At 42.9% G+C, this 13667-nt stretch overlaps 1 protein-coding gene across 1 annotated transcript in view; it reads right to left on the reverse strand.

Moving 5' to 3' along the window:
• The window catches only part of CSRP1 (cysteine and glycine rich protein 1), a 39715-nt gene that overhangs the window by 8948 nt on the left and 17100 nt on the right, over positions 1 to 13667 (reverse strand). Inside the window, exon 3 of the mRNA XM_082248365.1 lies at positions 210 to 378. Coding sequence (XP_082104491.1) covers positions 210 to 378 — 169 coding nt within the window. The remainder of the gene's footprint in view (positions 1 to 209; positions 379 to 13667) is intronic.

Here is a 13667-nt window from a genome sequence, read left to right on the forward strand (position 1 = left end):
GTAGGTGCACTCTAATACAGGAGGTGTGTTACTGGCCAGATCATCAGGTTAAAAGAAGAGAAAAAAAGCCTAAAAATAATTAATGCAGCCAGCACAATTAATGATTGGTAAGCTGCCATATGTTAAACTTTTGGTTTTGGGTTTAATCCTGGTTTAAACTAAGAAACAAAAACCTGACTCAGTATCAGCAAATATTGAAATAAACATACTCTTCATGCTTGATTCCCAGGGCTTCACCTCGGTCCATACTTAGAGTGCCTGCTCCCTGTCCAAATCCGTATCCTTTAGGCCCGTATTTCTTTCCATAGCACGACTTGCAGTAGATCTCATTCCCATGAATCGCAACTGTGGTACTATCCAGATTCTTCTTGCATACCACTGCAGAAAAAAATGCATTGAGAATTAAAAGTTGTACAATTAAAGGATTCCACAAATGTAATAGTTATTGATAAATGTAGGCTTACTCAATAAACTGATGCAGATTGCATTGATACTAAAAGTGTGATTTGTTGTAAGGAATATTACTTTGTAAAGAATATTGCACTTTAAAACAGTCACTATAATTTGTGTTGCTTTACTGAATAAGCCTGATTGTGTCCTAATTTTTTTTGCTGCATGAAATCCAATTGGCCTGAATTTACATTAAGTTAAAAAAATATTTTCTCACTTGGACCAGAAATCATAGCAATAACCAAGGCAGAGGGAGGTGAGTTGGAATATGAGCTAAATATCCTTGTAACTGGAGGTTTAGAAGTACAGATTGTTTGCATAAACATCTCATCCACTCAACAAAGATTTACCTATTCTAAAAGGAATTAGCCTTTAATTATGATTCTAGATTATAATTCCTGCTTGAAAAGAACATTGGACCTCAAATTTTTCCTCTGAATCCTAAAAATCCTCTGCATTTCCAGCACCGCATACAGATCGCACTGCCCTTGTTATCAGCAGCGTGGATCAGTGCAATCCTAACAACGCCCCGAACTTTGGTCGCAAATACAGTGCATTTGCCTGCACTGGATCCCAGGGTACAAAAGTACTATGCGATTCGGTTGCATTACGGTTCCAAAATTGCTGCATGCACAATTTTGATGCGATTCAGGCCCATTCAAAAATATATGTGCTCAAATCTCACTGCACTGAATGGCATGTGAAATAAACAGAAATGTGGGGTGGTTCCTGTGTGATTTACATGTGGTTCATGTGTATGTAAACTGTGGCTTAAATGGTCATGTTTAAGAAATGCGCTAATAAAGTGTTATTGCATGGCAAGACCACTTACTGTTATCTCACATATATATTCTTATTATTGTAGCCAAATTTACCACCCTAACTCCTCCCACAGTTTTTACACTACATAGACAGTAATATACCAAAACGCGTAGATTGTTCCCGATTGGTGTCCTGTTACTTTGTGGAACGTTTTGCCGAATGGTTCAAGAAATATCAGCGTTTTTGTGGCGAAATTGGTCCCATAGGAATGAATAGCGGAATGCTCAAAGCTAGAGTGGGAGCTGAAAAATCAGGACATGATTTCTAAACTGCCACCACTCCCTCATTTTCACCTACACAAATCTTATATCAAAACGTTCAGCTATCCCTGATGCCACTAAAAATGTCCATGGCTATGCCATAGTCCTGATAGTTTTCACAATATGACTATTTGTTTGCAACTCCCGCTGCCCATTGACATTCATTGAAACTCCACTCTAGCCACCTCGAATTTGAAGGGCAATTTCTAAACTGCGACTGTGCCTTCATTTTTAATATTTCAGAGACATAGGGCTCTTTCACACGGCCGCTCCGATTTTTTCCTCCGCTGCAGCACTTTTTTTTTTTTTTTTTACGGACACGGATGACTTTTGTGTCATCCGGTCTGTATGTCCGCATATCATCCCATCTTTTTGTGGATGATATACGGACATAATGTATGTCTATGGGGATTGCGGATGTCAGCGGATGACACCGCTGACATCCGATTTTGCATCCGTTCCGTTTTTTAAACGGAACAAAAATAGAGTTCTGTTCCGTTCCAAAAAACGAAACAGAACTGAAAGGAGGAAAATCGGATGTCATCCGCTGACATCTGCAATCCCATTGACATGCATTATGTCCGTTATATCACCCGCAAACGGATGGGGTGATATACGGACATGCGGAACGCCCGTGTGAAAGAGGCCTTACTATGCATCAAAATGTGGTCTGGGTCTTTTGATTCTCACAATATAAAGCTCTTCACTGTAGGATTTATAGTTTTTAAGACTACGACCGTTTGTTTCCAACTGCCAAAATGTCTTAACTGCTGCCAAACACACACCCACATAGACACACACACACCCCATCACACCCACACCTACACCTACACCTACACGACACACAGCTGCCACTCCCACACACACTGCTCCCACTCTCACACAATCTCCCCGGAAATTGTACGTTTTTCTAGTTGTAATTCAAAATGCTGATTTAGGTAAAATTACAAAATATAACTAGTAAAAATATTTAATCTACTTTTTAATTGGAATGTGAGAGAACCCTCCAACTAAATTATTGAGAATGGTAGTCTAGCTGGATAGAATCAGAGCAAGGAAACATACCACGATCCAGCAGTGCTCCCAGCCCAGACGTTTTCACCTTCTGTCCTCCCTTGGCAGTGCTGGCATCTTCACTATGGGCACCCAGCTGTGACAGCTTGTGGCTTCACAGCCGGCTGCCCACTGCGCATGCGCGAGTTGTGCATTGTAAATGGTGCATACAGTATTCTGGGACCTTTCAGTGTCGCAGAAGACTGCAGGGGGAGGGAAGAAGCAGAACTTCCATTGCTGAGCAAAGTGGGAAACAGATACCTGTCAAAATCTGGTAACCTGCTCCCCCCGCTCCTCAGAAGTGCCAGAGGAGCCGGGGGGGGGGGGGGGGGGGTGAGTCCTCCAAGTGGAACTTTGCAGTTCCGCTTTAAATGAGTGATCATTTTTTATATGAATTCCAGAGAGATCTGCAGACTAGAATACACTCTGTATTTCTTTCAGTCTTACTTCCCCTTCCTGCTTAACAACTGCTAAGATAACTGTATATGTAATCTGTAAACATATATGCCACTATGTACATGTATACATTATTTCTCAAAGCAAGATTTCTAAATCATTTGCAATGATAATGAAACCTGCTAAAAGCTAAAGTCGGCATGATTGTCAGATTGCAAAGGTTTGCTGAGACTGATGCTTTAAAGGCTAGCATTTACAAAGTATATGTGAACCCTTATCTTGTAAAACAACCATCACATAATCTCTGTTTTCAGCTGCATACAGGGCTTGGAGAGGTGGGGGTGGGGGTGGAGACTACAAGTCTGACAATTGAAGGACAGGCAGGCTGTGCTCCTTGTACAGCCATAATACTGAACACGCGGGGAAAGATGTGCTTCTTTGTCTAGCGTGGTCAGTTTGAAATAAGAAAGCAGGTAGCAATGCAAATAGAACATGATACATTTTAACATTGTTACATTGTACCCGAAGGCCCAAAATTGCCCACAGTAACCCTAAGACCCACCCACATCAACTCCCAGAACTGCTACAAGTGACTTTGCGTGGGTCAGCTGCTGGTAGCATTGTTGTTCCTGGAACTGACGCCAGCAGCTGGACTGTACATTTAATTAGGCTGAACTTGATGGTCCACATGATGCTGATGGAATATAAGCCCGTCCTTTGCTGAGGTTCAGGGCTTTAGTATTTTACCTGCTAGCCGTGTCCCTGTCTGTGCCTGATCCTGAGTCCTGTTTCCTTCACCCTGCTTCCTGCTCCCCTTGTCTCCTGTCTCTATCCAGTCTTGCTCTTGTTTGCTCCCTCCTTTTGTATATAGTTAGTTAGGTCACTTTTGAGGTTTTGCACGGTTACATTTATCGTTTACTTGTGTTGGTATTGGAGTGTGTCATTTAGCTTAAAAAACGTATTTACACCTTATCCGTCTTGGGTCCTGATTCCTTAGTGAGCCAACTGATCTGATCACCCTTACTGGAAGCCCGCATGTGGTACCCCTGACAGGCTCCTATAGCCTGCCCTGAAACTACTGAGGCTCAAAGGATCATGGGACATGTAGTATCAGGTCTGGAAAAGGAGGGAAACAGGAAGTCACTTTGAGGAGGAGGAGTGACATAACAGACACAGTATCCTGCTGTATACAGCTAAAGGAGGCAAGTTACACATAAACTGCTGACAGTGGGGTTGTGATTCATTTACATGCACAATGCATCTGTTTTCAGGAGGAAAAGCTGGAATTCCTAAAGCCTCGTACACACGCAACGATTGTTGGTCGGGAATTTTCGGCCAACGTCCGATCGGCCGATTTTTGGCTTGTTAGTATGATGCTTTCGACAACCGACTCCGACTTTTCGGCCGAACAAAATCTGCTGTGCATGCTATAAAATTTTTGTTGGCCGCCAACAGAACGGCCGATTTTCCGTCAGTCAGTACAGATTTCGGCAGACAAAAATGTGATGAGCAAGACTGGGCATGCTCAGAGAAGAAAAAACACACGGAAAGTAAACCATCACATGACATCACTTCTGAAGTTGGTTTTTGTTGGCCGAGAAAATGTGTGTGCAGTCTAGAGCACATTTCAACCAACACAACAACACTGGACAAAAGACGGCCGATCATCGTTGTGTGTGTACGAGGCTTTAGGCCGGATGATTCCACTGATCAGATACACTGGCACGTGCCATCTGCTCTGTCATGGAAGGATTTGCTCAGTTGAAAAAAATATAAACATAAGGAAGATATTTCTCACCAAAAATTGAAAATGTCTTTATTATAACATTTATTGCAGCTTACCAGGAACCACCTTAGATGTGGTGGCTCCATTCGATTCTTTTCTTCAGGAATTTTACCATTATTGTTACCTGGTAATCCTGCCAGTAACACACATCCTGTCATAGGGTATCAAAATTGAAAGTTTATAGCCCAACAAAAATTCTCTAGCTTTGGCTAGAGTAGAGAGGAATTAAAGCTCACGCTAGGTTATTTCCCCTTTTGCCATCTGTAAATCCATGGGGAAATCGTCCTTCATTGCATGTCCCAACAGAAAGTCAAAGTAAATCTCCCACAGTGAGGGGAAATTCCCTCCGATTCTTTAGTCAGAAAAAAGGAGGTAACCCCCCCCACAAAAAAAGGGGGGGGAAACAAGGTTTTGCCTAGAGCAGTGATTCTCAACTCCGGTCCTCAGGGCACACTAATGCCCCATACACACGTGCAGATTATCTGAAGACTTTTGTCTGCAGACTTACCTTTTCTATGTAGTGCAAGGGCCTGCCAGATTGCATACAAATTGAAAGTGTTTAGGTTTGACCTCACATTATATGGTTTTGGTAAGTCTGCAGACAAAAGTCTTCAGATAATCTGCACGTGTGTACGGGGCATAACAGGCCAGATTTTAAGTATTACCTTGGGGAGATGCAGACTAGAATACTGCAATCACTGATATCACCTGTGATGTATTTCAGTTATCTTGCAAATCTGGCCTGTTATTGTGCCCTGAGGACCGGAGTTGAGATAGACTGGCCTAGAGGTATTTTTTAATTACTTTGCTGTATCTATGGAGGAAGCAACAGTTGTCACCCCGGCTCCGGACTAAAAAACCCTTCTTTCTCTCTTCTTCTATATTAGAGTTTGTAGGCTACAGAAAATAGCTTGGACAGAAGAGGACATGTATTGATTGTTAAATTCACAGGAAGGGACAAGGATACTGGGCTTTAAATGCAAAAAAAAAAGTGAAATGGAAGTTTGTATAAAAATCATATATATAAAACAAAAACTAAATACAAATGCAACACTTTGCCACACCTGTTGTTACTGGCAACTGTTATATGCAACTCTACCAATGAAGTGACTATCTTATGTGTAAAAATAATACAACATGGGAGTGGAATAAAAACACAATGTGGTTGGCAGGTAAAACAAGTGATATTTATAGTTGTGCATTTGCCTGACGTTCAGCTTTGGAAACCACCTCCAGACAATAGGTTAAGTTTGCTCAGAGAGCTGCAAATCTGTCCTGGATGAAGGGCGGTTTACATTAGTGTGATGCGGGAATCTTGCAATTCCACTGCGTACCGACTCGCAGGCAGTTCACACTGCCATATGCGAACTGCTGGGAGTGTCATTACAAAGTTAATGACACCCCCAGATTAGTTCACAAATCGCAGTGTGAAATGTCAGTTCGGACAGGAATCAGATCGCATAGCTGTGAGCACTCATGCAATCTTATTCTGGTGCGGACCAAAAAAGGGTCCTGCATGACTTTGGTCCAAATGCGATGCAAATTCAGCCATGCAATCTGTATGACTGAATTTGCATCACACAGACATCATATGTGATTTGCATAGCAGTGTGGTGCGAATCACATGCGATGTCTGACATCCCATATGTGTGAACCGGCACTTAGAATCAACTTTTGGTTTAATGTCAGAAAAGACAATAGATAAGCGCTTGAGTCAAGCCAGTCTGTTGTTCGGTGTTCGGCTACATTTACACCATTGGGAATTGTAAGAGCAGTTCCTGCCCCAGAGCTCAGTGGCTAAGTACGGCTGCCGGCCCTGTTCACAAGAAGGTCACCGGTGGCCACAGCTAATGCATCCAACAGTGATCCTATCCACAGGAAAGATTTCAACTTTTTTCAAGTGCAGATTACTGGCATTTAGCTGCTGTCAGATACAAATGTCTTTGTCAATGTAACCTTAGCATGTCATGCCTCTATGATGGATGGACTTCATAGCTTTGCACCGCTGCCATGGAATATGGTTTTCCAGAGAATGCATTTTCATTATTTTTTTTAATTTGCAGGTTTAGATATTTTAACCACTTAAGCCCCGGAAGATTTTACCCCCTTCCTGACCAGGGCCTATTTTGCGATTCGGCACTGCGTGACTTTAACGGACAATTGCTCGGTCTTGCGACGCTGTACCTAAACGAATTTGACGTCCTTTTTTTCCCACAAACAGAGCTTTCTTTTGGTGGTATTTGATCACCTGTGCGATTTTTTGATCATGCGTTATAAACAAAAAAATAGCATCAATTTTGCAAAAATAACTATATTTTTGAAATTTTTTATATGAAATTCCCAAAAAAAAAATGTAAAAATCAAAAATTAACATTTTAGGCTAATTTGTTTAATGCTTCATATTTTTGATAAAAAAACCCCAAAAAGCGTATTTTGATTTGTTTGCGCAAAAGTTATTGCGTTTACTAAGGGAAAGATTTGTCATTTTTGTTGTTTTTTTTTAACGCGTAATGGCGCCGATCTGCGATTTTTTTTTTGCGGGACTGTGACATTGCGGCGGACAGATTGGACCCTTGACTGACATTTTTGACACTTTTGGGGTTACCAGTGACATTACTGCAGTAATCAGTGCTATACATATGCACTGTTACTGTAAAAATGACACTGGCAGTGAAGGGGTTAACTTTTTTTGAGAGGGAGGGGTTAAGTGTGTCCCTAGGGGCGTGCTTCTAACTGTGATTGGATGTGGCTTGAGGTGTAAGAACAGTGATCAACGGTCCTACATAGCAGAGCTGTATGATCTCCATTCTTACACAGGGGAGAATGACAGGCGGCTTTGTTTACATTAGCCGCCTGCCTTTCTCCCACTGTAACACACGATCGCGAGTGACCGGCGGACATCAGGTCCGCCGGGCACACGCGCAGGGGGGGGGTCCGTGAGCGAGCGGGAGCGCGCCTCCGCCGGTGCGCGCTCGCTCCCTAGAGCCTCACAGGCTAATGACGTACCCCTACGTCACTTTGCCTGTGAGGGGCTGACTGCCGCCGTATATAGTCGGGTGGCAGTCGGCAAGTGGTTAAGAATTTATGAAGCCTGCATGCTTTGGAGTAAATATAATAGTCCTATTAACAAATCTGTTCCCTATAATCACAGCCTGCATAAACATGTTATTGGCTGCAATTTGTGATAGTTTTCTGTCTGGGCACAGAAGGAGGCAGGGCAGGAATGGAAGTATACTGCTCCACCACCCTAGAACAAAAAAAAAAAAAAACATTGGTTTCAAAACCGGTTTCTTGCTATCTCTAATGGCCTGCTCTGTTTCACTTCCTGTAGATGACAGAAAAGATTATTAAGGCCTGTCGCTTGCAAGCTTCTTCCAGTTTAGCATTGTGTGCTAAAATAGAATGTCATACCGGGGTTAAAGAAACAACAAGCCTATGTAACCTAAACACTTGCTGTATTTAGAATTGTACCCAATTCATTGCTGTAACTTGTAACATGCTAGTACAATAATAAGTAGCAGATTCAATGTTGTTTCTTAGGCTCCATTCACATATGGGAGACTCAGCTCGCTGGCAGAATTGCCGTGATTCTGAACTATTACAAGTCGCGGGGCGCCCATGCGATTCCTGTGACTTGCAATGGCACCCCAAACGTGGTACAATTTTGCCGCAATTGTCGTCTAATGAATCGCTGTCATGTTGCGCAAACAGAATTGTAGGACTCCTGTCGCCCAAAAGAAGTTCTTGTACTTTTTTGGGCGACAGGCGTCCCGCGATTCTGTTTGCGCAATTTTACTGGGATTCGTCAGGCAACAATTGTGGCAAAATCGCACCTCGTTTGGTGTGCCATTGCAAGTCACGGGAATCGCACGGACACACCTACACAGGTTGAACTGGATGGACTATTGTCTTTATTCAACCTCACCTACTATGTAACTATGTAACTATGTAATGACGTCCCGCGACGTGTAATAGTTCGGGATTGGTGGCAGATTTGAGGCAATTTCACCCACGATCTGAGACGCCTATATGTGAATGGAGCACTGCTCCTAAATTACATGCGATGTCTGTGCGGTGCAAATTTCAGCCATACACTTTGTATGGCTGAATTCGCACCGCAATCAGACTAAACACGCACAGGACCCTTTTTTTTATCCGCAGCAGAATTGGATCACATGGTGGTTCACAGTAGTGCGATCCGATTCTGTGCGAACTTGCAGATCGCACTGCGATGTGCGATCACAACTGGGGGTGTCGTTAACTTTTAATTGACACCCCATGCGTATCGCATATGGCAGTGTAAACTACCAGGGATGCGGATGCGATTCGGGAACACGCTGTATATTCGCAGCGTTCCCGCACCGCATAAATGTGAACCGGCACTTATTTCTCCATTAGAAAGGAGAAGTAGTAAAAAAATGTTTGGTCCCTGACAGGTGTTAAAGTAAATATTTGAGTAATTTGACATGTCTACATAAGTAAAATTCCTGACAAGTCACAATGTACAGCTACGGTATCATTTTTCAATAACGCTGTACCATTTATCAGTAAAGAGCCATCCTTAAAGCGTTATTAAAACCCAGAAAATATGAAATATATTGCAGTTTGCCAATTCTTAGATGTAGTGTAGTGTCTGCTTTAGTTTTCTTTTTTAGGCTTATTTTCACCTTGTGATCCGGCAGATAAATCTGTTATTTTTCAACTTCCTTTCTTCAGCTTCGGTTTGTTTGTGAAGTCCATTTAAATCTGTTAGTGTTAGCCTAAAGCCAGATCATTCGAACCATGCATGGGCAGGCTAAATGTACCCAAGTTAAAAGAGGAACTTTACCCATAACAACTTGATAATAAATACCGTAATGTTCTTTAGCAAGGCACATACGTTCCACATTAATAATTATGCTACTAAATTGACTGAGCTGTAAATTGCCTCCATCTTGCTCCTGCTTCTTGCTGGAGGCTGCCATTTTGCTAAAGCCCAGAGCCCCTGAACAGCAGTAAATCACAAAGTGGAACTAAAGCCATCGATTTAACAGTTTCATACAGTTACATTCCGGGAATGCCAGGATTGCTAACTGTCACATTAGTTGTACTCTCAACCAAACTGTCAAATAAAACAGCTGGTGTCATAACTAGGGTTGTTACCTCATCCCTTTAATCCAGAACACATATTAATTACACAGGTTCTGAGGCTGATATAATGCACATAAGGCACCAGTGAGTTTAATTACCACCTTAATCAGCCACAGAACCTGTGTAATTCATATGTGTCCTGGTTTTAAGGGATGGGGTGGCAACCCTAGTCATAACTGATCACATGTGCAGCACCATGGCAGTTGCAGATCAAACAGAAGCAGCTCCCTTGGCTGTAAAGGATAAGAGAGTTTAATTCTGCTTTAAGACTGTCAGCAGATCGGCCTCTACAAACTCGGCAGTGCCCTAAAAATAGAGAGCAACTGAGCATGTGCAGAGCAGGGTGAGACTATTACTGAATTTTAAACAGTACAGACACTTATTTTTAATGTTTTACATAGCTATACCTGCAAAAGCGGCCAGCCTGAAGTGATCTAGCAGGACTTCATTTTCTGACTAAAGTTCCACCTCAAATCAATTCATTGATTTGGGTACAACTAGCCTGTCGGATTTTACATGCGATTATTGCTAGCGGCTGTTAGAGCCCCAAGCAATAATCACAGTGTTCTCCCGACGGGGATGGCTTCCCCTGCTGGGAGAACACAATGAATACACGGGGGTGATTCCCCCCATTAACTCTGACTGTGTTGATGGGGGAATCTTGTGATGTTCTTCCCTGCAACCCATGGTTGCAGAAAATCGCTCTGTTTATGGCTGGCCTAACACTACCCCAAGCCTGACAATGATGCTGTGTACTGGTGTCTGCTTTACTATTTTATCTAGAATGCAGACACCCTCAGACAGGAAGCATGTTACTGGCCAGATCATCAAGTGGAAAAAAAAAAAAAGGGAATGCAACAATCACGTCTAAGGATTTGTAAGCTGCAGTTTGAGGGTATAATGCCACTTTAAATCCAGGTCAAGTGAATTGGCCAAAGATTAGACAATGCATGTGAACAGAGCCGAAAACTGCACAGGTATTGGGACATAAATGATTGTGTAATCTCTCAACCAGCATCTACATCCAGGAAGTAAATGCAAACTCTGAATGGTGCTGGAACAAAGATGGTACTGTCCATTTGGAGAAAAAAAAAAACAAGCAAGGGCATTGTCAGAAGCTGCATGACCCCTAACCCTTTGTCTAGACTCTAGACAGTGCTGGTTGGTCTGTGCTGATCACATGCACCCTCCCAAAAAAAAAAAAAATACTCACTAGCAATACACACCAAACTCAGCATGTGCAGAGTGCATCCAAGCCTCTATACAAGTGATGGTGAACCTTGGCACCCCAGATGTTTTGGAACTACATTTCCCATGATGCTCATGCACTCTGCAGTGTAGTTGATCATGGGAAATGTAGTTTCAAAACATCTGGGGTGCCAAGATTCACCTTCACTGCTCTATACTATCAGGAGATTGATTGGGGACTGTGGAAGAAGGGGAGGATGAGAGAAGACAGGACCAAACAGCCTTTTTACGCAATGCACAGGATTAACACCTTAAGTTGCACAGTGAGTATAACAAGCACGCTTTACTGCATATACAGGCCGATTTTAAAGTTTTGGGTTTAGAAACACTTTAAAGAGGAACGAAACACTGAAACCTGTGCCCAGTAAAAGACAATCACAGGTCACAAAACTAGTCACCAGTGTTGCCTGTGGTCTCCCTGCAGCTGACCGTTTCCCATTATGGACTTTCAATACCCTGTTCTGCACTGTGTTTCTGTGGGGTGGTGGTAAACTTAGTAGAGGTAGACTCCTGTATGAATGACAGTGAGTATCATGGAGACAGAGGTAGTAGTGCCTTAGTCTCCACGCTGTATATTACACTGAGATCTTGGTTTTTTTTTTTTTAGGAGGAATTCCTGACAAAAAGCACAGGATATTACTTAGACACATTTACCATTTCTAAAAATGTCCTGTAACATTGTACATCAGTTCCACTTTAACATGAAGCAATTATCCCTGAAGCGAAGTCCACTTTAAAGCTGCTCTTCAGTCATTTTTTCCATCTATTAAATCTTCTGTCTAACTTTGGATAGTAAAAAAAAAAAAAGAATGATTTGCCACTAAATACCTTATACAGCCCACTTCCTCTTGGTTTGGTAAAAAGCCTAGGGTAATGACATCATGCACAGCTCTCTCTCTCTCTATCTCTACTGAGAGTTTGCTAGCAAGGGAGGAGGGATGAGTCATAGGAAAGCCAAGGAGAGCTGGGGGGGGGGGGTGAGGGCAGAGATAACAGGAGACTGCAGATCCAGGAGTATTCTTTAAGAGAGGATGAATGTACAGGCAAGCAGTGGTGTGTGTGTCTTAGTGGAGAGAGATTTCTGCAGCATATTTGGCAAGTACAGAATCACAGTATATATATAAAATGTTATGCAAAGTGGTTGGAGGAAAGTTTCTGAATGGCAAATATGTTTTTATTACTTATGTGAGCAGACTGCTGAGAGGTTAGTGGGAAGAGAGGAAGAAACAGGTAGTAGGGTATTTTTTACAATAATGCAGAGAATGCATTAGTTAAAAAACTGTTCGGCTCCATTCACATTTGGTGTTTTTGGAATCAGAGACAGAATTGCGCCAAAACAGCACTGCGTATGGGTGCCATTGAAAATCAAAATGGCACCCGAACATGCATTTTGCAACTGTAGTGAGATTTGAGATTACGGGCAGAATCAGAATAGATAGGACCACAACCACTATTCACCATAGTGCACCGTTTCACTTTTTCGCCTTGGAGGACAAAGGGTTGCCCAAGGACTTTCATAATCCTACCAACATCCCTACTGTGGCACACTATGCTGCAGAGGCAGGACATACAGTATACAGGGACCTATACTATATCTGTGATACACACTGACAAGGAGGAAGTGTAGGTGACCGGTGGAGATCACAGTGCCTCTAGTAGCCACCAGTACAGATGTCAGTGTCCTTCTAGATTGTAAGCTCTAACGAGCAGGGACCTCTGATTCCTCCTGTATTGAATTGTATTGTCTGCCCTCATGTTGTAAAGCGCTGTGCAAACTGTTGGCGCTATATAAATCCTGTATAATAATAATATTAATGGAGAAGTACAGTCAAAGCTCGTTTGGCTGTACTTCTCCTGTGGATCACAGGAGTGCAGTTCGTTCTGCACTCCTGTGACCCATTTTCAGCAGACAGGAGGCTGAAGACCACTGTCGGCTGACGTCACAGAGCCGGTCAAGGCTCAGGCAAGATCAGGACAATGAAGAAGTCGGATCCGCCCACATGCCTGGATTGGCACCCGGCTCAGCCTCTCCTCGAGCCGCTGAGAGCCCAACGCTCCAGTGAGCGCGGGAGGAGCAGAGCAGAGAGTAGTGACTGACAGCCACCAGCTCTCTGCTTAGGGAGGTCTTAGAAATGAGCAATTGGTGGTGTTTGATTGCTCGGTTCTCAGTGTTAGAGCTGGCGGGGGACAGATGTAGCATTGGACAGATGCTGCATTCACCTAGGTGATTCTTAAAAAAAAAAAAAAAAAGGAAGAAGAGGCCATACTTCTTTTAAGCCCCTCCTCTCAACTCAAGGCACCTTAGTTCAGCGAACTTTAAAGAGCCAACCCCTACCCCAGCCTCTCAGTTCCCCTATTTATCCAACTGTCATGGACGTCAAGGCACCAACACAGCAATCATTTTTCTTCACAAGGATTTCTTTCTTCGCCAATATTGGCCCTTATATTTTGCACCAATGTTAAGCCTTTCAAATCGCTGCAAATGTGCCACAACCACTTGGACCGTTTCACAGGTTGCCACA

Source organism: Pelophylax lessonae (assembly GCF_965119305.1).
Source record: "Pelophylax lessonae genome assembly, chromosome: 2".
In the NCBI taxonomy this organism is placed as follows: domain Eukaryota; kingdom Metazoa; phylum Chordata; class Amphibia; order Anura; family Ranidae; genus Pelophylax; species Pelophylax lessonae.